Below are 25,236 nucleotides of genomic sequence, written 5' to 3'. Positions count from 1 at the left end.
CAATCGCAAGTCCCTGACTTTAATCTGTTAACGTTTTCTGGACGTCCAGTATTTTATGTAACATCCACAATGCAGGATAAAATTTTGCAGCCTTGAGTGACAGCTTCGACAGTTTTCCATGGCAACAGTATTCACTGTACCCTGGCACAGTTTTAATGGCTAAAGTCCAGAATGCTGCTGCCTTTAATCATCCAGCGAGCCAGAATGGAACACAACCATCCTCTGGTGCTGCTCCATATTATCAAAGTGACACCACGGAGCAGCTTTACAAGCTGAGTGTGAATGATGCCTGATTGTCAGACAGAGTTTGTCACTATGTGGGTTAATTATCTACTTCAACAGATGCTAATTATCACAATTCAAATTCTGAATGTGATTGCTTAATTCAGGCCCAATTCACAGCTATAAAAAAAAGCCCGTTGCTGTTTCACCTTCACAAACAGATCACCACAATTCACACCTGGTCGGTGTGCACGGGCTTTATACAATAAATGTTTGGTTTTTTTCTTCAAGAACGTTAAAATTTAGGCCGAAAATTGGGCCAAAACCTCTCCTCACTGTTTTGTGTCCCAGTCTGTAAAAACCTGAGCATGCTGGCGTGAATAGAAGCTCCAGTTGCTGGTCAGATTAGAGCACTACGGTGCGTTTTTCTCCTCACACGTGATGATGGATGCACGTTTCTGCGGAGGGGAAATTCTAAACACTATCATTGCTCTTTCACTCTCTGGCAGATAAATACGGCTTCCTCTCATCGCACACATATGTCTTCTGGGCTATAATTTAGTCCCGTGATTTTATAGTGAGGAAATTGTGTTTCATTTGCATGTAAACACCAAATCCTCCCACTCCCTCCTGCCAGATGACCTCAGTACAATCATTGATGACTTTCTCAACATTCTCATCCTTTCTCTCTTCCATCCCACCTGCACCTCTCCCTCTCCCCCTCTCTCGCTGCTGCAGTGTGGAATTTTCCAAGCCTGGTCGGTGCTGCAGTGCTCGGAGGGATGGCGAAGCGGAGGATGCAAAGAAAGGAGAAGAGAGGAGAGGAAGGGTTAATGCCTTCTGATGCAGACCAGAAAAATTCTGAGCTCCTTGGATGAGGGACCTGCCACCTCATCCACTCACCCCCCAAAAAAAAATCAAGTGGAAAAATACTAGACAGCCCTGAATGCAGGAAGGTAGACAGAGACCCTCAGCACCAATATCGTGGTTGATTTTGAGGTGGAATACGAGGGGAAATGATTAAAATCGTTCAAAAATGGTGGATCGGTGTTAATCCTCGCCCGCGTGTGCTGAATGCTTCCCTGCGCTCGCTCTCACGGCGCTGCTTTCTTTTTCTGTGAAAGCGGAGGAGGTGACGTGAAAGATGTGAAGAACACTCTGCGACTACTGTGGTCGCACAGCGGCCCGGCCCCGTGGCGATAATGGGGTGAGGTCATTTGGTGGGTAAGCGCCAGGCCGGGGGTATTTGCTGCAGCGTGCTGGGACGGTGTGACATTGGTGACGAGGCATTTAAGATGCTTACGCGCATCGCTAGGCACAGATCACCGCCCTCGCATCGACAACCATCTGTAAAAGGTGACACTTTTTTCCTACTGCAGCGACTTGGACCCATATATGAAAGATCCCGTGCAGCATCCACAAAAAAGCCAGAATGTTTCACAATCATGAGGGAGATGCTTCCCGGTAACAATCACCAGCCCCTTGAATCAGAGCTAAGTGCCTTATTTGCAGTCTGTGGGGCTTCGTTAATTAAAATCAGACCTAACAAACCGAAGTGTTGGGGTGGGCAGAGCCAATCCGGGAGAAACTGTGTCAAAATCAGGGCTTAAATTTGTGTTTTCTTTGATGCATTTATGTTCTAATATCTCTTTGGCATCATCTTATTTCTTTAGGTTGTCTGCATTCGCCTTCAGATTGACCCATGACCTTTGACTATCCAAAAACGTGTCCTCTTCTGTAACCGTCCCTATTGGAATGTTCTGTATCTTGAGCCACCAGACGTTTCAGCCTGTCTGACTAAATTCATCCCATGGAATAATCCCCAGGTTGCATAACGGCTGACCCCCAAAGCCCCTCCGTCACAACTCCCAGAATCCCAGAGATCAAGAAAGGGACCGAACAAAAGGAGGACAGAAAGAACAATGAAACGACGGGATGAACGAGAGGGAGCGCTGGATGCAAAGCCGTGTGACTGGCAGGCGGCAAAGGGCAGTTGGGTCTTTCCTCTGAAACACAGACTGGCTCAGCGCACCGTGACAGTGGACACAAGGCAGTGCTGGGAAAGATACTGGATTATGCTTTCTAACCCAGTTTTGACACTAACTTTTAACAAAAGAACAGGGTGCTGGGCTCAGAGGGGAAGAAAATTGCCAGAAACAATTATAAGATATGAAACGAAGCAGATTAAAAGGAAAGAGATGTTCTCTCTAAAATTCCACTTGGCTTTGTTACACTAGGGCTATAAAAAAAAGTCAGCTTGCTCAAAAGAGTGCTGGGAACTAGGGCAATTCCCTCCGCACGTGGTATCTGTGGAAATCAGATAGGAAAAAATACGATGCCAACCCACATATCTTGTTACATCGTCCAATGTGGAAGGACCTGTCGTGGAAGTAACCTTCAAAGATGAGGCTAAAAAAAGGTTAGTAAGGAGAGACACAAATTACTGCCTGTGCCAGAGGAGAGGAGGACAAGTTTGCACCTAATGAGAGCAGCTTAAATATAGCCAGACGGGAGACAGAGCTCCTCCATAGTCACGTTAGTCACTGAGTCACATGTTGCTTTTCATGCCAGGGGTTGAAAGCGATCCATTCAAAGAGACGCATCTTTCGCAAGTGCAGCACTAGGGACCATGTGGGCCTGAGGGTCTATGGATGCTGTCTGACAGGGACCGGCTCATTTGTGCGGCCTCTAATACGGTCCACCCTGAAGCCAGAGACCGTCCCCCGTCTGTCGTCAGGCTGCAACCCAAAGAGGCCAGCGTGGAATTCCCTCAGGTCTCCCTTACATAATATGTACCCTCAGTGAAAATTGAGAGGTCACCGACGGTATCCTGTCATCACTCTACGTCAGCTCCAACAGCATCCATACGCAAAAGCCCCCCAACCCCCATCCCCAACCCCCATGCCTCAACATTCAAATAGAATGTACAGAAGCAGCAATGCTGCTGTTGCCATTTTTCTCCTGTGGTGACCCGGGGCTGAGGAACGCCTCTCCCGAGCCTCTGCAGGCATCGCGGTGACGGGCTAATGTGCACATTAGCAGGGGTGAGTGATCCTGTTGACACGCGTGGCACAGAGACTCCCTGCTTACATCAGGTCCAGAGAAAATGACCCTCCTGCATGATGGAGAAGCCAAACATCTGCACACAGACTGAAGAAAACAGTCACTTTTAAAAGAAAATCAGTGATTATTGGCTGCAACAACGTTGACCTAAGAGAGTCCTTAATGTTCTTTCTAAGTAATTATTTGTGGACCTAACAAACGCAGATGAGTTGTCATCCAGATCGTGTTCCCTAAACAGAAAGAAGAACCTGCCGTGATGTCATCGCCCTCTGCTATGTTCCAACATGTGCAACAGACTATGAACCTTGAGGGAGGACAATTACCAAGATAATTAGAGCAGTTAATTAGTAACTGTAGCTGTGGTCGCTGATAGTGGTTTCAGGCGAGGTGGGTGAAGACTGAATCGTCGCCGACAAAAAAACAAAAAAGCCTGCTCAGTGGATCATGCAGGGCGGATCCCGCGGGTCAACAAAAACACCCTGCAGATCCAGAATAATTTGGTGGGGTTGGAAAATGTGGTCATCTAGCCGGGTGTTTGCAAAAACCTCCCGGTCGGCAACGCTTAGCGGCGTCTTCGCCCCAAGAGTCACCGTAAACCCAGGATTTGATCCGAGTAGCTAATTTTTCATCAGAGGAATCATCAAGCGTTATATCCACGCATGTTCTCTCAAATGTTTTCCCAACTTGTTTTGTTTTTAGCATCTATATATCTGTCAGAGTACATATCGATCCAAGGGCCCAAGTCATGTAACCCCCATTACATAAGATCCTCTGTCTAACACACTTTTAAGGTTCCGTCCTAAGCTGTGGCTATAAATAAAGGCTCTCTAGGGCACTGGTCAATGGGAACACTTATCTTATTACAGTAGGTTGTCAGTATAGCGTCCGCACCGCTGCGGTATGTCTCTCATCGGATCGTGTTTCCCTACTGACCATTAATACCTAGAAAAAGAGAGATGAGCCGACACGTCCTGATGGAAGTATTCTTCCAAAGGTTCCCTCTGTGCTGCCGCGCTGCCAAATGCAACACTGGTTGCTAACATACGCAAGAATGTATGCAACAAAGCGGCATCTATGCGTCATTCTAGAGGATGCTCGTTTTACCTCTATAGCTTAGGAAGGGTACAGTTTGTGCTTTATAGTCCTGCGTCCTCGGAGACTAAGACAGAAGCTTTAATTTGTCAGTGGGGTATGAGCTTCTGCGGCTAATGTCTTCGAGAGACGCAGACACTCGTGTCGGTTAAGCACATTGAGAATTCCAAACAATTGTTCTTGACTGCATTTCAAGCCGTAGTTTAATGGTATTTATGAGCTACATTTCTTGTCCTCCCCGAGGCTTTTACAACATGACAGGTGCCGGTTTATAAAGTGCACACGGTAGTTTGCTGCACATTATTGCCTACAGCAGTAGGAGGAGGAGGAGGAGGAGGTGGTTTCGTTCGCTAATGAAGGTGATTTTGAATGGCTGCAAGATCACCTGACCCAGCCGAGAGGCCCAACGCCATCCTGATGAGGAAAGCCTCCTGTCTGCATGTGTCAGGGAGTCAGCAGTTTACACGAAAGCTTATTTAAAAGCCTCCATATGGTGCATTTTGCGCTATGCTGCTCAATTTCTCTGACTTCCATTTGTTATGGGGTGCAACAGAAGGTTGGTTTGCTGCTGATTTGAAGCTGACTTTTAGAGAGGAACACTTCAGAGCATCTAAAAGGACAGGATCTAGAAGGAGGAAATGGGCTGAGGAGTGGGCTTGATATTTATTTATATAATCAAGCGCATCCGGTTCTCTTTAATAATGTCAAGCCCACATTTGTCCAAGGCATCCCAGTTCTGGAATCCTATGATTGAAGGCTGGCTCTTGTTTAATGGTACAGTTTGACTGATGGAATTTGACAGAGCAGAAGCATCAATATCATATTCCATCAGACTTTGATAATAAACACGCTTAAGTGTTGTAGTAAATGATCTTATATCTTAGATAAACTTCTCAGTATTATCAATTTTGACATCAACAAACCACTACTTACTGGTTGATATACAGCAGCCACCAACAAATGACATAACTGCAGGTGCAGTTGGTTGTGGTATCTGCTGTAGTCTCAACCTGAACAGGCTTAGCTTGCATCTTTGGTTTTACTGCATTCTACAAAGCTTGTGATGGATAATCATTATGGGAGGTATATATATATATGTAATCAACATACAAATATACACACTCTTCCTTCAAACACTCACTGAGAGGCTGGGTAACCATGCATCACTTTCAGAGTGCATCAAGTTCATTTTTCCCTTGGAAAGGTGTGAATAAATAAACTAAGGAGTGGCGTCTTGTTTGAAAGCACATAGGCACAACAATAATAGGCTGAGGGCAGCAATAAAGACAGGTAAAAGGGCCTTTTCTTTGATGGCCACTTCTAACTGGTCGTTCCATTTGGTTTTATTTTGCAGATGATGTAGATCCCGAATGCTTCTCAGTAACTTGGAATGTTATTCCATGGTTTTTCCACATCTCATGATCCGTACACGTAAAGACACTTTCCTACTCAGTCACGTTATTGAAACCTTGAGCCGTGTGTGTGTGTGTTCTACTCGTTGTAAACATTAAAAAGAACATTAGTCTCATTTACATTATCTTATTTACATTACATTATCTGTTAGTCTTATTTACTGTTATGCTACGTTATGTCAGCTTCTAGTATTTGTTGGCCAATACTGCCCCCTGGTGGTTCAACGCCAGACAACTTTACCGTTGACTGGGCATGTTTATTGCACCTTATGAGGTGCTAAACTCCTCTTTTACCTCTTATTGTGCTCTGTAAACCCTAGAGATGGCTGTGCGTTAAAGTCCCAGTAGATGAAGAGTTTCTGAAATACTCCACCACGTTCAAAGTCGCTTAAATGCCCTCTCTTCCCTTTCTGATGCTCACTTTGAACTTCTAAAGTTAGGCTGATTTGTGTTAACAATTGAACAGGTAGACCTAATAAAGTGGAGTTTTTCTTTTGACATTTTGCTTCACAGCTGCAATGCTACTGCATTCAAATGAGTCTTATAATAAAAATAATGCACGGCGGACTATGTTTCTTTTTTTTTTTTGCATTTACAATTAAACTGGGAGATGCACAAGTCCTTTTGTAATTTGTTTTTGCTGAATACAAGAATTGCATCAGCTGTAAAATGAGAGCCTGACACAACTCCAGCCGTTTTAGTGAGGCTTCCCTACAGCCCTCTTCAGCTATTGCTTCTAAAACCGAATAATGTAATAATTTGATATGCCTCTACAATCACTTAAAAAGTTTCGGCAGCAAAATGCCGAAACCCGGGATCGAACCAGGGACCTTTAGATCTTCAGTCTAACGCTCTCCCAACTGAGCTATTTCGGCTACCGTAGAACGCGTTCATAGACTTTTCCTACTAATATACTACTCTTATTCAAATAACTATTTGAAAATGCTGATTTATTTTGTCTTAGTTCTGAATTGAAACGAATGAGACCGCAGTTTGTTTTGTTGTCGAAAGATTGACTTCGCTGTTTGCTTGGTTTTCAAAAGATCTCCGATTCGCTGCTAAAAAATGGAATCGCGCACATGATTGACTTTCGAATTTCTGAATCGGCGACGCGACTGGCGGGCTTATATGGATTTGCGGTCGCCAAGTTCCATAAATGCAATATGTCCAAGTCCTGTCAGGCATTTGTAACGCTAATGTAACTTGAACATCGGGAGTTTTGCAATAAAGTTTGTGCAGTTGCTGCCGTAGCTTTAGCTGGTTGTATTTTTTTCTGCCGATGAAATTGCTTGTTTTCTTTGGCAGTTGTACGCTGGAGTGCGTCGTTTCTGATTAGGGTATTAGGGTATTGGTGGTATTCTGATGACCACCTCCAGCAGTGCCTCCTCTTCAGTCATCTACAGTTTTGCTTCAGCCCCAGCTTCCTTCTTCCATGTCCTCTTCACAACAGGATGTAAGTGATAAATAAATAAATTCTCAGTCGATCTATAGATCACCTTCCACCTTCCCCAACTATTCTATCCTGCCGGCTCCCCGGTGAATCCTGTCTGCTGTCTATTCCTGATAATAAAGCTGTGTTCCGTCGAACTCCGGTGTCGCATTTGGGTTCTCGTCAGGTCCCTGACACATGTCTGTCCTGTCTGCAGGAGAAGTGTTTGCAGAGGAGATGGTCCGCTGCGGTACCAAAACAAGCTGCGGCACGACAAACTTCGGCAGAACGGGCCTCTCTCTGTTGGGAGCTGAGGAACCTGGAGCTTGTGTGACCGAGGACTGAAAGAGGATGGCTGATGTTCCACTGGAGGCAACTGCAGGATCAATTCGCCGTAACCTCGGTTTTGCCTGTCCAGCTGTATTTGCTGGCATATGGTATGTGTGCAGCTGGTAACTGGGGGCCGGTGTTGGTACTGTGGCAGAGAGATGGGTTTTGTTTTTGCAAAGGGCAGTGGGTCAGCTGGCCGTTGCACACCTTGCAAAAGAACAGACGCCTCCTGACCCTTCAACCGTTGGTTATACCACTGCATGAGGGTGGTCTGGTTCACTACAACACGTTGAAGGGTTGTCTGCTGCATTAGTGTCCCATTGCACAGAACCAGCTGCCGGATCTTTTTGTAGTCCTGTAAAATTAGAGACCATCGAGATACGCTGTGTTGTCCTCTTTCTTTGGGGCTCGTGTGAATGTTGCACAGCCTCACTAAGATGGTCTCAATCAGGCGACAGCAGTTTGGCCACTGAGCTGGTGAACCACTTGAGCCAAGAACACACCGTTTTGTGCTTTCTACCCCAGGAGTGAACACAGCCTTCTTTTTAGGAGACCTGAAGCGTCCAGTTAGCAACCGGTCCTGATGTCTTGCAGCATACACAATCCTGTCTTTGTCAAATTTGTCAAGACTCTGCCGCAAACCCAGAATGGTGCTAACTTGTTGATTGTTCAGGGTCAATCCTGTCTGCTCTCGTAGCTCCACCAAGTATTCAGCCAGTTCATCTACACGGTCCGTTCCAGGAATGCTGCGGTTGTCTCCAGCCTGGAAAATAAAAACTGATATTTAGGTTCTCTGGCATCACAATTTCCTTGTCACTACTTAAATTCTTGCAGACAGACTTCAGGGACCCGACGAAAACCCAAATGCGACACCAGAGTTCGACGGAACACAGCTTTATTATCAGGAATAGACAGCAGACAGGATTCACCGGGGAGCCGGCAGGATAGAATAGTTGGGGAAGGTGGAAGGTGATCTATAGATCGACTGAGAATTTATTTATTTATCACTTACATCCTGTTGTGAAGAGGACATGGAAGAAGGAAGCTGGGGCTGAAGCAAAACTGTAGATGACTGAAGAGGAGACACGGCTGGAGGTGGTGGAGGCAATAACATAACAAGTAATCAGAAACGACGCACTCCAGCGCACAACTGCCAAAGAAAACAAGCAATATCATCGGCAGAAAAAAATACAACCAGCTAAAGCTACGGCAGCAACTGCACAAACTTTATTGCAAAACTCCCGATGTTCAAGTTACATTAGCGTTACAAATGCCTGACAGGACTTGGACATATTGCATTAAGCATTTACGGTGATATTTTATGTGAAATGAAAAAAAAACGTAACGAATAACAGACCTTAATTTGCGCACGTACCTTGTCAAAATCCACGGAGATGTCCGGAATAAGCAGCGGGCAGATTTTTAAATTCTAAATAAACTCTCGGATCGATTGGCTTTTCCAAAGATTGAGACCGCAGTTTAATTTAAACCGGGAAACACTGTCGAAAGATTGAATCGCGCAGACGATTGGCTGGTGAAAGATTGAATCACGCATATGACTGGCTGGCGAAAGATTGAATCACGCATATGACTGGCTGGTGAAAGATTGAATCACGCATATGACTGGCTGGTGAAAGATTGAATCACGCATATGACTGGCTGGCGAAAGATTGAATCGCGCACATGATTGGCTTTCGAATTTCTGAATCGGCGACGCGACTGGCGGGCTTATATGGATTTGCGCCAAGTAGCGCCCTTTCGGCTACCGTACGAATTCCCTGGAGATGTGCGTGAAAGTCCCAGTAGATGAGGAGTTTCTGAAATACTCCACCACGTTCCAAGTCGCTTAAATGCCCTCTCTTCCCTTTCTGATGCCCACTTTTAACTTCTATTTAAAGTTAGGCTGATTTGTGTTAACAATTGAACAGGTAGACCTAATAAAGTGGAGTATAAAAATAATGCACGACGGACTATGATTCTTTTTTTTTTTTTGCATTTACAACTAAACTGGGAGATGTACAAGTCCTTTTGTAATTTGTTTTTGCTGAATACAAGAATTGCATCAGCTGTAAAATGAGAGCCTGACACAACTCCAGCCGTTTTAGTGAGGCTTCCCTACAGCCCTCTTCAGCTATTGCTGATTAGAATCTTCTAAAACCGAATAATGTAATAATTTGATATGCCTCTACAATCACTTAAAAAGTTTCGGCAGCAAAATGCCGAAACCCGGGATCGAACCAGGGACCTTTAGATCTTCAGTCTAACGCTCTCCCAACTGAGCTATTTCGGCTACCGTAGAACGCGTCCATAGACATTTCCTACTAATACACTATTATTCAAATAATAAATATTTGAAAATGCTGATTTATTTTGTCTTAGTTCTGAATTGCAACGAATGAGACCGCAGTTTGTTTTGCTGTCGAAAGATTGACTTCGCTGTTTAATTGGTTTTCGAAAAATCTCCGATTCGCTGCTAAAAGATGGAATCGCGCACATGATTGACTTTCGAATTTCTGAATCGGCGACGCGACTGGCGGGCTTATATGGATTTGCGGTCGCCAAGTTCCATGAATGCAATATGTCCAAGTCCTGTCAGGCATTTGTAACGCTAATGTAACTTGAACATCGGGAGTTTTGCAATCAAGTTTGTGCAGTTGCTGGCGTAGCTTTAGCTGGTTGTATTTTTTTCTGCCGATGAAATTGCTTGTTTTCTTTGGCAGTTGTACGCTGGAGTGCGTCGTTTCTGATTAGGGTATTAGGGTATCGGTGGTATTCTGATGACCACCAGTGCCTCCACCACCTCCAGCAGTGCCTCCTCTTCAGTCATCTACAGAACACAGCTTTATTATCAGGAATAGACAGCAGACAGGATTCACCGGGGAGCCGGCAGGATAGAATAGTTAGGGAAGGTGGAAGGTGATCTATAGATCGACTGAGAATTTATTCATTTATCACTCACATCCTGTTGTGAAGAGGACATGGAAGAAGGAAGCTGGGGCTGAAGCAAAACTGTAGATGACTGAAGAGGAGGCACTGCTGGAGGTGGAGGAGGCACTGCTGGAGGTGGAGGAGGCACGGCCGGAGGTGGAGGAGGCACTGCTGGAGGTGGAGGAGGCACTGCTTAAGGTGGTCATCAGAATACCACTAATACCCTAATCAGAAACGACGCACTCCAGCGTACAACTGCCAAAGAAAACAAGCAATTTCATCGGCAGAAAAAAATACAACCAGCTAAAGCTACGGCAGCAACTGCACAAACTTGATTGCAAAACTCCCGATGTTCAAGTTACATTAGCGGTACAAATGCCTGACAGGACTTGGACATATTGCATTAAGCATTTACGGTGATATTTTATGTGAAATGAAAAAAAAACGTAACGAATAACAGACCTTAATTTGCGCACGTACCTTGTCAAAATCCACGGAGATGTCCGGAATAAGCAGCGGGCAGATTTTTAAATTCTAAATAAACTCTCGGATCGATTGGCTTTTCCAAAGATTGAGACCGCAGTTTAATTTAAACCGGGAAACACTGGCGAAAGATTGAATCACGCATATGACTGGCTGCTGAAAGATTGAATCGCGCACATGATTGGCTTTCGAATTTCTGAATCGGCGACGCGACTGGCGGGCTATTCCTTAGAGATGTGCGTGAAAGTCCCAGAAGATGATTAGTTTCTGAAATACTCCACCACGTTCAAAGTCGCTTAAATGCCCTCTCTTCCCTTTCTGATGCTCGCTTTGAACTTCTATTTAAAGTTAGGCTGATTTGTGTTAACAATTGAACAGGTAGACCTAATAAAGTGGAGTTTTTCTTTTGACATTTTGCTTTACAGCTGCAATGCTACTGCATTCAAAAGAGTCTTATAATAAAAATAATGCACGACGGACTATGATTCTTTTCTTTTTTTGCATTTACAACTAAACTGGGAGATGTACAAGTCCTTTTGTATTTATTTTTTTTTGCTGAATTCAAGAATTGCATCATCTGTAAAATGAGAGCCTGACACAACTCCAGCCGTTTTAGTGAGGCTTCCCTACAGCCCTCTTCAGCTATTGCTGATTAGAATCTTCTAAAACCGAATAATGTAATGATCTATTTGATATGCCTCTACAATGACTTTAGAAGTTTCGGCAGCAAAATGCCGAAACCCGGGATCGAACCAGGGACCTTTAGATCTTCAGTCTAACGCTCTCCCAACTGAGCTATTTCGGCTACCGTACCACGTAATAGACGTAATAGAGGTTTGGAAACAATATACTACTCTTATTCAAATAATAAATATTTGAAAATGCTGATTTATTTTGTCTTAGTTCTGAATTGCAACGAATAAGACCGCAGTTTGTTTTGCTGTCGAAAGATTGACTTCGCTGTTTAATTGTTTTTTTGAAAAATCTCCGATTCACTGCTAAAAGATGGAATCGCGCACATGATTGACTTTCGAATTTCTGGATCGGCGACGCGACTGGCTGGGTTGCGGTCGCCAGGTAGCGCCCTTTTCCGTGCATGCTCAGTTTTCCAGGTCTATAATAAGAATGAAAACAGTAGACAGCTGTGGAAGTATGATAAATGATAATAGAGAAGCAAAACAACAACAACAAACACCCGTTTTTTGTATAATGGAAAGTAGTTGTTAAGTTAATACTTGAACACCAGATGGCGACATTATAAGCAAAATGGTGCCTTCGACGGTGATACACACGAATGTTACTATTCCCCCATTTAGTCCTAATTAGCCATTTTGTTGTTGCAACTGATTTATGCTATTTCACCCACTTGAGAAACAATTATGCTACATTTACCTACAGTTTTTTTTCCCAACGGTGCATTCCCAAAATCTTAGGTTGTTTATCTCCTTTAACATGCCTGATACGGAACAATGCTGAAACCAAATGTCTTTTCCCAACTAGAATGAGATTAAAGCAAAACTAAATTAAAGCTCTGTAAGTGTGTCATTTTCAGTGGAATATCAAGCAACAGTTACTTACGTATTTTCATTTCTATAAGTAGAAACCATCTCTGTTACAGTATTAATCCCATATCAGAGGTTACTGGATGCTTTGAACCACTAAATGGTTTTTCTCATGGCAAACTCCACAGTAAAACTATTGTGACCTTTATTGCAGTGTTTCTGTTGCTTAGAGAGACAGTGCTGTCCCATTGTTAAGCATAAGATGACCCGTTGCCATCCTCTGTCCCATCTGGCTTTGCCTGCCAAACTTCTCATTCCTCACCTCTCATGTCTTTCCTCCCATCACTCTCTCACGTTTTTGTTCCCCTGTCATCCCCAAGGTGACTTTCCATCCTTCACAGCCACTGCAGCTTTTCTCTGCTTTGTTCTTGCGGGCCTCAGTGCGGATAAGAGATGAGAGCGGGCCAGATTGACAGAATCAAGAGTAGAGGCGAGGGAGGAAGTGATGCTGTGAAAATGGGAGGAGACTGATGAGCCTATCGAGCGGGAAGCAGGGATGGATGCCGTTCCCAGCGAGGATGCCAACACTCACACCCGCGCGCCGTCCAAAAACAGATGCGAGGACATCAGGAGACGGAGCTGTTTGCACGACCACAGTGCCTCTTCAAACAGAACTGGTGATTAACACAGTTGTCACATCAAAGTGAGAATCAGTGAGCGTTCTCTACAGTCAGCACAAATTCTGCAAGAATCTGGGACGAGGTTTCTAAATTTAGGGATCAGAGAAATTGGGAGTGCAAAAAGAAGATGTGGAATTAGACGAAAAGGCTGGAAAAGGAGCGACAGATTTATAGAGTCGGGTAGGAAGGATTTCTTAAGCTGCACTTCCAACAGGATCAATCCAAAGGCGCTGGGTAAAAGTGTAGAAACGGCTGAATTATTGATTACAGGCGATGCCAGCTGTTAATCAAAATGGTGGGGAACAACAGCAACGCTTAGATTTACACAACAGAGGCCCTGAAAAGACAAATGTGCAGAAATCTGTCCAAAAAGCAACATTTCTGTACAGACAGTCAGATAGACCAATGATTCTATCACCTTTTAATACAGATTTCTTCTGTTCTATATAATAACACATATAAATTGTATACAATACTTATATATCTCTATACACATGATCATAAATGTACAGTACAATTTACACACATAAAGTATTAACACAAATACAGTTACTTCTCTTTACAACAACTTCTCAAATCAGTCATAGTGACTGATTTTCTGTCCGGCAGATGATTTAAACAAAAAGAAACAAAACCTTTAATGTACTAAACCCCCAAAACAGAAAAACAGGAGTTACTTCCCTGAAAAATGTACACAAATACACAAGGATTGTTGTTTTCTGTCTGGCTCACAAATTGTGTAAAAGCTGTAAAGATGGTGGAGAAAGCCCAAGATGCTTTCCGAAAGTCGAACATACAAAATATAAAGAGTAATTTATCTAAGGTGATGTAAATCTGTAGCTATGGTGACACCATATCACATTTACTCACATTTTTTTGTTTTGTTTTTGTTTAACGTCCAGCACATTTGGAAATGAGTCATGAAGCCCTGAGGAGAGAGAGACAGGTATACTGTAACGGGGACAGGACAGAGGTACATCAGCTTCCTCGGCCATTCAAAGTGCAGTCCAGGAGCAGCGACACAATTCCAACACAAACGATTGCCCAAATTTGGAACTGGGGATTCCTAAGGTTCAATATTCTATTTTATCTACAGTGCCAACAAATTGTTTTCACAGCATGAAGCCTTTTAAATACCACCTCCAACCTGAACCCGTCCTAACGCTTCTGAAAGTTATTGACTCGTATACTATATTCAGTGACTTAATGCTCTAAATGAGAATATTAATTCCCCTTCAGCTTCTCTCTTTCTCCATTGGGGGGGTCATTGCTTTGCACGTAAATTATTGCACAAAATAATGAACGTGTCCTGTATTAATTTACACACACACACACACAGACACACACACACACAGACACACACACACACACACACACACACATTCTTAATAAAATAACAAAACAAAGAAAACCTCATGCCTCATGCCATGTTAGTATCATTACTATTATTACTGTCATCATCAATACTGTTAATATTATTGCTGCAGTTTCCTGGTCGTTTCATATGAACCTGTAAACTTTGAATTTGAATACTTCACCTGCTGTAGCGCTTCCCTTAGTATCAGTGCTGTTATTCTGATGTATTGTAAACAAACACCGGGACAGCACCGTGCAATTACATTATAAAAATCATTTAAGGCATGAAAAAAGGGACTAAACCAAATACAAACGTCCAGTAATATTTTTTCTCACAGAGAAGATCTGTGCAGGTAGATATTGGTGTGCTTTCACAGATAAGTTTAAACCTATAGATCACTGTGCATTGAGTATGTCTGTTGAAGAGTGCGAGTGTGCGTGTGTTATCTGTGCATGTGTCCATGTAGGAGTAATGATACAGTGTATGTTTACTGTAACCTTATTTTTGCCTCACACATGGGATGGGAGTATTTTTAGCATCTATGGCTATAGTGTTTTCATAATGCTTTGCCGACGTTACCATGGAAACGCAGAGTTCACCCTGTCAACCAGGAGTTGGGCTTAATGAGGTCGTGTCGGAGAATGTGACTTTATTTAGAGCTCAAGACTCACGTGTCCTCACGTCTGTGTGGAACCAGAGGTCATGTGATTTATTGTGACCCGTGTAAATGGACTGGTTTTCATCTCTCTCACAGCCATGCTCCGCCCATCTCAGGCCAATTAGCGCGATTCATTAAAGCCATGTTCACACACATCCAATTACACTTGGAAAAGTCCACCTCATTCCCTCACCACTTCCGTGAGGCATCGATCAGTGCCGTCACTCGCCTCCACCCGTGGCTTGCGCGTCTTCCTCTGGGCTCCGCCCTCCACCCAGGAGTTATGAATGACCGTCCCCCCGCTGGGAGCTGGGTCCACTTGTAGAAGGGACACTACCCTTTTTTTGACACGTGTCTTCAGGGCACGCCGCAGCTTTTGCCTGGTGAAAGCGTAGAGCAGGGGGTGGAAAATAGTCGTTCCATAAGCCATCACCAAGAAGCAGAGGCGGAGTCGCACCAGGCCGTCGCTGGGACCCAGACACAGGATCAGAACATTGACGGCAGACAGAGGGGCCCAGCAGCCCAGGAACGTAGAAACAATGATCAGTGACATTTTCAGGACGCGGCGCTGACGTTCCCGGCGATCCCTGTGCCTGCGTACTGCCCGCCTCAGAGCGATGATGGCGGACACCGATGCCTGGACGCCCATGGAGGAGGCGGGCAGCGTGGAGATGGCGGGGGTCGGGGCTGAAGTGGACGCCGGGGTCGGAGAAGCTGGGGTGGCTGGTGTGGTGGCTATGGGCGTGGTGGCCGCGGTGCTGACGGTGGTAACGGTTGCTCCGCTGTCGGACATCGCCTGGGGCATGGAGGAGAGAGGTGGTGGCGATGTGGGAGTAGGGGTTGGGGAGGGAATGAGAGGAGGGTGGCTGAGGTTCTTATTCTGGTTGAAGGACACTATCTCTGTGGGCAAGCTCAGATCCTTCTTCTTCTGCCTCCGGCAGCGTATCCTGCAGGTGGAGTCCTTTGAGCGCGTATTTCTCATCATGTGAGAGCCGATACGGATGTTGAGGGCCTGCAGAATTCTAGAGTAGGTGAACAACATGACCGCCACGGCGATGAAGAAGCAGGGCACTTGGAGTAACAGGTGATAATAAATAGCCAGGCCTGTGTAATACCCCTGTCCTCCAATGCAGAGCAGTGTCCTGTTCTGCCACACAGGGGTCAGGTGGTGCGAAGGGCTGGAAGGACTGGCTGTGGGTGGAGAGGACGGGGTATAGGATGAAAAAATGGGGTTTGATTGAGTTGTGAGCTCAAAGTTTTTATTCTGGGCCTCCAGCAGCTCATTGTCACTGTCCTCATCCCTTGAAGAGAAAAAATCACCCTCAAGGAAGGGAAGGAAAAAGACCGCCAAAGACACGGCCCAGACCGCTGCCAGAAGCAACGCCGCCCGCCTGGGGGTGAGCAGGCGACTGGCCGGACGCACCGAGATGTCGTATCGATCCAGGCTGATCACCAGCACATTGACAGCTGTGGCCACGCTGGTGAAGGTGACGCAGGCCTCGTGAAAGCAGCACAGTGTGGCCAGGCTGCTGACTTCGCTCCCGTTAGCCGGCAACAAGATGACGGCCACAGTCAGCGGCAGGCAGAGCACGCAGACCAGGATGTCGAGCACGTGCAGGTTGACGGTGACCAAGTTGCTGACTGAATCCACCAGGTTGGACTGGGCACAGTACAGCACGAGCACAGTCAGGTTGCTGCTGAAGCCCAGCACCAGCTCCAGTATCAGCACAGTGGTCAGAGACACCTGGAAGCCGAGCGGGTACGGAGAGCTCCAGCCCTCCTCCACCCCGACCTCACCCCTCCCATCCAGCAGGCCTGCACCGTCACTAGTCTCCAGGAGGTCACGATAGGCTTCGGTCTCCATTGACGCCGCGGCACTCCTTCACACATAGCAACGCCGGCTGACGCACCGGATCATGCTCTTTCTTTCCTTCCCCTCAGTGATGTGAACGAAGGTCAGAATACCGGTTGTATCTGCGATGAAAGAAAAAAGTACAAAACAACTGAAAAGAGTTCCTCGAAAAGGCCTTATGCAATGAAAACGCTGCAGCACCAAGTTAAATCAAGCACAGAGGAGAAGACGGGCAGAGAAAGGACACAGACATCAAGTTTTAGCCCAAAATGAGGCTGTATAACAAGTACAAGTCAGTCCTGTCAGAATTCACAAGTGACAGCTGAAGGTTTAGTCGACACAGTCGAGTGTCTTTGGCAACTGGAATTGTGGGTTTCAGTTAAAGCTGCTGATAGTTCACGGAGTCACTGAGCTCAGTGGGTCGGCTAGACAACAACGGGCCACACGTGGACAGTTTATGCAGGTCTGTTTGAGTGGGGGGGGGGGGTGGAGGTAAAGTAATTCACACACCTTCACAAAAGACACGTCTCTCTGGCTGTGCTGACACCGTGCACGCATGCTCCACTCATGCATGGGTGGATGTTGCTTTTGCAGTTACACAGCATCATCATGTTGTAGGGAGGAAACATGCAGAAAACCTGACATCATGCCTGCCCGCCCCCGTGACTGACAGCCACATTATGTCCCGGAACAAATCCAGCACTTGCCAGTTTAAACAACTCCCGTCCTGAATCCCTGTCCTTTTCCTCCACGAGGCATGATAAACCTGTTGGCCTCTGCCTCTGAGAGGAACATCAGTGAGATGGTGGAAGGAGCTGTGAGGTGAATGTCAACGTGGGGGATCCCCGACTGACAGCGGCGGCACTTAATAGTTCTCACAGGGAGACGTAATGAAGACGAATGGATCAGCGATCCGCAGACAGTGGAAGGCAATGCTGTCACGGAGAGACGAGCTGCGCCCGCATCCCTGCAGCCCCCCACCACTCGTCTGTTCCCTACACATCGCGCACACGTGTTCCCTTTTCTGTACACCGGATTAGGCAGATCTCTTTGCATGTTAACCGAGTTATCCCCGGCTGGCTGGAAGTCCTCCTGGAATATTTAATGTGTGGGTTAATATACGAACCCTGGCTGGGATGCAGCATCTGGATGAGGAGCCACAGCTGTGTCCCCGAAGACGCCGTTAACCTCAGTCTTTGCTGTCAGCCGATCCGTGTTTGTTCTCACCCTCCTGTGTGCCCTTTTCACTTTGTTTCATTTCACAGATTTTCTTCCTATTCCTCATGTGGAAAAGACCTGCAGGCAGAACAGGCCTGAGCCTGGAACAGCGGTCTATCTTAATCCACTAATGGGTTCCATGGGGTATGTAGCCTTGCTGGAACACTGATTTAAAGCATCATCGATCTGCCAATTTATCAAGCCTGAGGGAAGGAAACACAGAAACACACTTTCCAAACTCACCCTCTTTTGTGGGAGCATACAGTTTAGTTTGGACTATTAGGCTATTTACTGGAATTTAAATTTTATCTGATGTTCATTAAAAAGAGAATAGAGAGAGAAAAGAGAGACTATAGATGCACTGGTCAGATTTAACAGAGGAACAACCCTTTTAGCCCATCCAATCACAGATTGGGCCGATGTGCTACAACACTGCATTAACCAAACAGCATCTTTAATCTCATGTCACGGTTGAACCCAGGAAATTATACAGAAACTAATGCACAAAAGAGTTGTGATTTTCTGCACGTTTGATCAGTTAATTGAACCTCAGGATACTATTTGCACTATTTTCCTGAACAGGTGATCAATAACAGCAGCAGTATTGATGGATGTGCACTGATGGAGCCATCACATGTGAAGTTTCTCTGTTCTAAGATAGAAACTAGAAAGTGCTCCAGCGACCCTGATAAGTGCTGGGATATTTACTGGCGAACAGATATGAGATGAAAGATTAGATAAACGTGCATTTGCTTTTAAAGATGATTTGTACATGTCATACGGGCGAGGAAAAAATGAATGATAAACTTCCTTAAATATGGGGCTTTAATGTTTCTTTAACACGAGCTGTAATGTTAAAAAGACTTAAAAGCCTTATTTTGTGCAGCTTGTCAGCCAATATGCTAATTTTAGAGAAAATAATCAGCAGCTGCAGCTTAATGTTTTGCTATTCTGACATACTTAGCAAGTGTTTTGTGTGTGTGTGTGTGTGTATGCGTGCGTGCGTGCGTGTGTGTGTGTGTGTGAGACTGAAATATCTGAAAACTAGTCCTGAGAGAGTAGAGAAGGGAAAGACAAGCGTCATGGCTGGAAATGGCCAAAAGACAGTCAGACTTGGACATGCATCAAAAACAGAATGATGCAGCCTGTTGGTCCAACATGAAATTGAAGGGTCACCCATTTCTTTGGCTTTGCAGAAAAATCGCATCACTCGTGATGAGGATTATGTTTTTAACACATAATAAGATTAAAGAACAGACAGTGGAAGGTGTCAGGGGATGAGCCGGTTCCCTGGATCAGCTCAGGTCAGTCTTAATGACAAAAACGGACAAAATTGGTGTGTGACATGAAAAATCCAATAATCTTCTCGATCCGCCTCGATGTACCTGAAAATGCCACTGCAGAATCATGAAAGCACAAAGAAATACTTTGATCTTTGATTCTGAAGGGCCAAATCTGACATTTACAGGAGGACGAGGATGAGGACAAGGGTGAGGCTGGGCCTTACAGAGTTTTCGTTTTTTGGTTTTTTAAGACTTTATCGAGAGTTTTTAAATTGACGAGAACAGATCACAAACCGCAGCCTTGCGCAGTCAGTCGGTCGGTCGGTCAGAGGCTTACTTTGCCCGCTCGGTTCATTCTGGAGCGCCAACAGAAAGCTGGGCAGCAGTACAACCCGTGACAACATCCCGTCATGTGTGACGATCGGCAGAGAAGATTACGCAATATCATCTGCTTACAGGTGGGATCAGAATTCTGGAGGCGTTGGATCCCGGCTCATGAGCCAGGAAAGATGCAACATCCAAAAATGGGTTAATGTGAAGCCTACCAGGCTCGCTGAGGAACAGTAGCAGTCGACCGCAACGTATCACACGCTGCTCTCCTCCCACTCAGCCGCCCACCACCGGCCCATGCCCCCCCCCCCCCCCCGTCTGCCCGCTCTCTGCAGATACAACAGGAGACGCTGCCAACTGAGGTGAAAGACATCTTGAGTGCTCGAAAAACTGCTGAATCCCCTCTCTGCCTGAGACAAATTGCAGGCAAAGGGATTGTGGGTAACAGGAGGTAGATGCTGTGAGGGAGTGACGGGGGTGGGAGTGACGGGGGTGGGGGGTGGGGAGTGGGGGGTGGGGGTGCAGATGGAAGCGGAGTCTTGCGCTAGCTGGAGGGGTGACATTTGTTTCTTTGCTTGGCTCTATCTATCTCTGTTTAGACCAGTCCCAGCAGTGCTGCCTGCCCCCCCCCCCCCCCCCCCATCGCCTTCATCATCCATCTTACAGCCACCACACGCTTTCTGTTCCGCAACATGTGGCATCTGCACCCACACACCCCATCAGCAAAGCGCAGGCACGCTTTGACAAAGAGACCAGACGTGCGCGCATGGAGTAAAACCTCATATTTTTTGGCCCATTTGTCTGACTGGACTGTGATTGGCCGGCGCTAGATCATCAATAAAAACGCCATCGAAGGCTCATTGTTAGTTGTGGCAGCCTCTTATCGGCAGCTCTGCGCCCAGAGCGGATCTCAGCCTCCGAACGGCTCCCATCCACCATGCATGAAGCGCCATTAACACCTGACACTGCGTTCGATGGATTTCATTTGGCTCCACCGCAATTTAGGACCCTATATCCAGCTTCCACGTCCTTAGCCAGTAATTTCACCGTTGCAGGAGCAGCACATCAATAAGCACTAATCAAGCCACGCAATCACAGTTCCTTAGAACAAAAACAAATCAAAATCAGGAGTGAAAGATGGTGAAATTAAGTGAAGCAAATCTGTCAGATGGAGGGGAGCTCATTGGTGCCAGAGGCTGCTTTGGAGGAGGCTTCAGTGGTTCATCAAACAGAAGAGCAGTGATAAGCAATAATTATGACAAGATAAGGAGGCAAAGATGTAGAGCAGCGTTCATAGTTCTCTGTCATCAATTAGTCTGTCGACCTAATGTGATTGTGATTAGTATTGTCTCTGTGGGGAGGATGAAGCGTCTGAACCACAGCTTGTCCGCTCCCCTTATTACCTTCGCCAAGGACATTTGTTGCTTTATTTGTCAGCAGGGTAATCGATGATTTTAATGACGAATGCTACATTTTCCCGCCTCGCTGTACAGCAGCAGTGACAGCGCACGTGCTGGAGCGCCACCAAACCAGGGGTTCCTTTTTAAATGATTGTGATTGGATGTAATCAAAGAACAAATCGCACTGCAATCTACATTCATAGATGATCATTATACGCATATTATCAGGCTGATCCAGCGCATGAGGTGACTAATGAATCATCAGCAGGTAAAGACGAGGCCTGAAAGAAAGATCGGCTACAATGTTGACGCAGATTTTCAGAGGAATCATGGTCAGGAAGCTATGCTAAGCAGCCGCTATGAATATACTTTGATCATTAAAACCTACATTTGCATTTTGTTCATCTGCTGCCTAAAAATCTGATGAAAACTAGATTGAGGCCACCATGTTAGTTGAGCGTTTGATGCAGGAACATTATAGGCTTTAATCCCAAATGTGGACTTTAGGTGGAGAGTTTTCATGTCATTCATTTGTGTCCATGTCATTTTTCTCCAACAATATTCCCCCGGAGGTCAGAGGAATTCAGCTTCCCTTGACTGGAGGCTCATAATTGCCTGTAGGTGTGAGTGAGTGTGATGCTCCTGCATATGAATGATTCATGCAGTCCTCGTGCACAATATGGAGATTTTGAGGGGCAGCTCAGCACCTTTTAAAAAATTCCAGGGAAATGTTCCAGAAATACGGCTGCAGAAACTGAGAGTCACTTTAAGAATTGCTGACTTCAGAAATAAATGCACAATAGCATCTTTTTCAGTAGATTTCTCTTGCTATAAGAAAGCAAATAGATCAAGAATAATAATAAGAAAAGTCTGTCTATGAGTTACATAAGGTGATACACAGGACTGCGGAACTTTCAGGCTGGCCTTTGTGCCGTGTGACAAAGAATCATTATCATTTTCCTGTCGTTAGCAACTCCAAGTCAGTAGATCATCCTCCCCTGATTAAAATGGTCAAAATGGACGCTCATGAGTCCTCATTCTGTTCCAGGAGCTTTGGAACAAACAGATATCCGATAATCTAAACGTGTTCAGCAACAGATGAAGTAGTTTCAGATTTCACGGCTACGTAAAATAGAAGCAGCGTCCGTGGAGGATTGCAGGGATGTAGAGCTCATGTAGAGGTCAGCAAAGTGGAAAAAAGGGTCGAAGGCGGCGGGTGGGGGGTGGGGGGAGCGAGGAGGAAAGTGCAAGTGATTGGAGCGCCGGCGCAATACGGCAAAGTATCTGCAGCAGATTGCAATGATGGAGCTCCTTCCCTCCAGAAGACAATTAGAGCACAATTAATGCCATTCTTCTCCTGAAGACAGGGGTGCCGGGAGCTGGGGGGCGAGAGCATCACCGCAGGCATCTCTATTATCCCGCCATAATGACAGACTCAACCTGAACATTATTTACACTTCAGACGCCTCAGGAACACTTTCAAACAATGACCAGCAGAATCTCCTTTTTCGAATCTACAGATTCCTTAAAGTCTACGCTGACTGGTGTGTGTTCTTTTTATGTCCCGCTCCCTCACTGTGATGATAACCCCCTTCACCTCCTCCTCCTCTTCCTCCTATCATTCCTATTAAGCCCCTCAATCATCTGGATCCAGTCTGTCCATGAACGAACATACCAGCGTTCCAGCAACCTCCATCAGTCACTTTGCCACCAGCTCCTTCCCCACCACCTTGGTGCTTTCAAGGTCTCGCCGCTTATTTGGAAAACAGATTCCCCGCACGAAGCCCTGCGTGAACTTTTTATAGCACAGCGGCTCTTACGTAAATCTTGAGTGCTTCTCCTACGCCGCTCTCATCTAATGTGTTTGGGGGAGACTACGCGGAGAGGTAAACACCGCGTCTCAATCATCTCGCCCCATAAGCCCCAAAGCCGCTGGCGGCTGGAGCTTCCATTAGCTACACTGCGGCACGGAGCAGGAGAGTGACGCGCATGGTGGGATAGATCAGCACCAGCATCAGCGTCACAGCGTCCCTCTAAACACAGCAAACCTGTTTGCAAATGCAGACAGTTGCCAAAGGATTGACTGACAGTGGAGGACACAACTGGGATTGACGGCACAGATTCAGATGCACATGGGAGCAAATGTGGTGCACGTGTGCACTGATTCCAGACAACATGGGCTTTGGCTCCCTCTTCAAATGCTTCTCTTATCTTTATATTACAAACACTGTAGCGGCGTGTGATATCACAAACATCACCCATGGTTTTAGCTTCTCGTTGACCTCCACATTTGATGTTGAGCTTCACATCGTCAAATTCATTATCAGATTTGTAGAGTGAACCCAACATGTGTTCCACCCACCATCAAAAACACCAACGCACTTGTAACTAAAGGTGTATAATCTGGATTTTCCTGAAGCAAACAGCTGTGGAGAGCACAAGAAGTGGCTTTCTGATAACTTTGTTGTTTCAAATTTACACATAAGGATGGAAGAAAATTTCTCAACATCTAGCCTCAACAAACATCACTTCAAGTCGAGAAAGCTGATTCCAGCTCTTCAGATCTCTTAACCTCTAAATGGAAACGTGGCTCCACCATGTTACAGCAGGTGTGAAAGTGATTTTCCCTGGTTGGGCTGTGAAGTCAGCAGTTTGAGCCCAGCTTTATAAAAATAACCAACCTTATGTCAAGCGTGCCACAACCAAGTGTGACAGATGCTGAAACCTGCAGGATGGATCCACACAGAGAGCATCTGAACCAAACAGCCCCGTTTAGGACATCATTTCTCATCTCGTTCAAAGACAATGGGGAAAATGCTAAAGAGGGAGTTTTTTCTGTCTCACTGTTTCTCTTTGTGCGAAAACAAGATATTTCAGAATATAAGAGAGGGGGAAAAAACTCCATCGGTTCGTCCGAGGTCCCTCAGGCGTGATGGTGCGTTCCCGTCGCCTCAAGCATCCAAACAGGTCCGGATCGCCCCACCACCACCACTAAAGCCCACCGTGTTCCATTTCGCAGAAGACAATTACAAATCCGACTCGCATACACGCGCGCCAACGGAAAATAATAGCACGAGGTGAAGGAATGAAGAAGTGCGGCAGAACTTACCAGTTCCAGTGTGGGAATTCCCCATCCGAGCCACTGCGGGTGTCGGTGCGCTGCGCTGTCGCCGCCGCTGGACACCCGATCCACTCCAGCGCGCTCCAGGACAGCCGCCTGTCAGCTCCAAACGTGACCGGAATAATTTACTCCGTTTTTGTCATAAATATTGAGGCGGGGGGTGGGGGGGTTGATGAGGTGGGGAACTCTTTCCCGGCTGTGGGTGCGGAGCGCGTTGGTGACCGGTCCGCTTTCTCACACTGTTTTGGCGGTTTTTTTTGTGCTTGTGTTTTTTTCTTTGCTGTTCTTTGTTGGACTCCGACGAACACGGCGCGCCTACACCTGTCCACTATTACCCAGCGGACTTGTGCAGCATCCCACACACGGACCGGCCGAACGCACGACTCTGCGCCAATCGCGCAGACGCTCCATCCCAGCGACCAATACGGTGGTTTGAGAGGGAAGGGAGGGAAGATGGAGATGCTTTTTCAGTTGGAAAGGGGAGGAGACGGGGATCCGGGAGGTGGAGCGGTGTGTGTGTGTGTGTGTGTATGTGTCTGTGTGTGTGTGTGTGTGCGCGCGCGCGTATGATGAGTAGCTGCACAAGGACGACCTGAGATTCCTCAAGGGTGAATGCTTCTCTGTAGAGGGCTTAATTCAACGAGATTTCCCAATTACTTTGCTCTACCCCACCTCTTCTGCACTCAAAACAGGTTACATACCCTAACTTGATCCCCCTCAAAGGAAAATGACTGGATTCGTGCTCCCCTTGATAACAGCCCTATCATCCTCCTGCGTGCTGGAGCAGTCATTTAGAGGCCTTTATAGTTTGCTGAGCAGTGGAGGTTACACAGCAAGAGCAGACCTGGGCTCCGGCTCTCTGCCCCAGCAGGCAGC

The 25,236-nt window shown here is 46.1% G+C and overlaps 2 protein-coding genes and 3 non-coding genes across 5 annotated transcripts; all 5 read right to left on the bottom strand.

Moving 5' to 3' along the window:
• Positions 1–6,591: 6,591 nt before the first annotated feature.
• Positions 6,592–6,664, bottom strand: trnaf-gaa (transfer RNA phenylalanine (anticodon GAA)). Its single transcript has one exon. It is a non-coding gene; the product is annotated as a tRNA-Phe (tRNA).
• A 172-nt stretch (positions 6,665–6,836) lies between these two features.
• Positions 6,837–10,873, bottom strand: LOC130523945 (zinc finger protein 318-like). Its single transcript, XM_057029586.1, has 3 exons — positions 10,861–10,873; positions 10,508–10,665; positions 6,837–8,311 (listed from the first exon to the last, which is right to left on the bottom strand). The coding sequence occupies exons 1-3, from the start codon at positions 10,871–10,873 to the stop codon at positions 7,307–7,309; spliced, it is 1,176 nt and encodes a 391-aa protein (XP_056885566.1). The 3' UTR covers positions 6,837–7,306.
• Positions 9,766–9,838, bottom strand: trnaf-gaa (transfer RNA phenylalanine (anticodon GAA)). The gene has a single exon. It is a non-coding gene; the product is annotated as a tRNA-Phe (tRNA).
• Positions 10,874–11,691: 818 nt separating the features above from the next.
• trnaf-gaa (transfer RNA phenylalanine (anticodon GAA)) lies at positions 11,692–11,764 on the bottom strand. The gene has a single exon. It is a non-coding gene; the product is annotated as a tRNA-Phe (tRNA).
• Positions 11,765–13,547: 1,783 nt separating this feature from the next.
• LOC130524539 (G-protein coupled receptor 22) lies at positions 13,548–24,777 on the bottom strand. Its single transcript, XM_057030781.1, has 2 exons — positions 24,349–24,777; positions 13,548–17,130 (listed from the first exon to the last, which is right to left on the bottom strand). The coding sequence occupies exon 2, from the start codon at positions 17,018–17,020 to the stop codon at positions 15,338–15,340; it is 1,683 nt and encodes a 560-aa protein (XP_056886761.1). The 5' UTR covers positions 17,021–17,130; positions 24,349–24,777; the 3' UTR covers positions 13,548–15,337.
• Between the last annotated feature and the right edge of the window lie 459 nt (positions 24,778–25,236).

This window comes from Takifugu flavidus, chromosome 4, assembly GCF_003711565.1.
Source record: "Takifugu flavidus isolate HTHZ2018 chromosome 4, ASM371156v2, whole genome shotgun sequence".
NCBI classification, from domain to species: Eukaryota; Metazoa; Chordata; class Actinopteri; order Tetraodontiformes; family Tetraodontidae; genus Takifugu; species Takifugu flavidus.
Note: the sequence above shows the minus strand (reverse complement) of the source record. Positions and strands in the feature narration are given on the sequence as shown.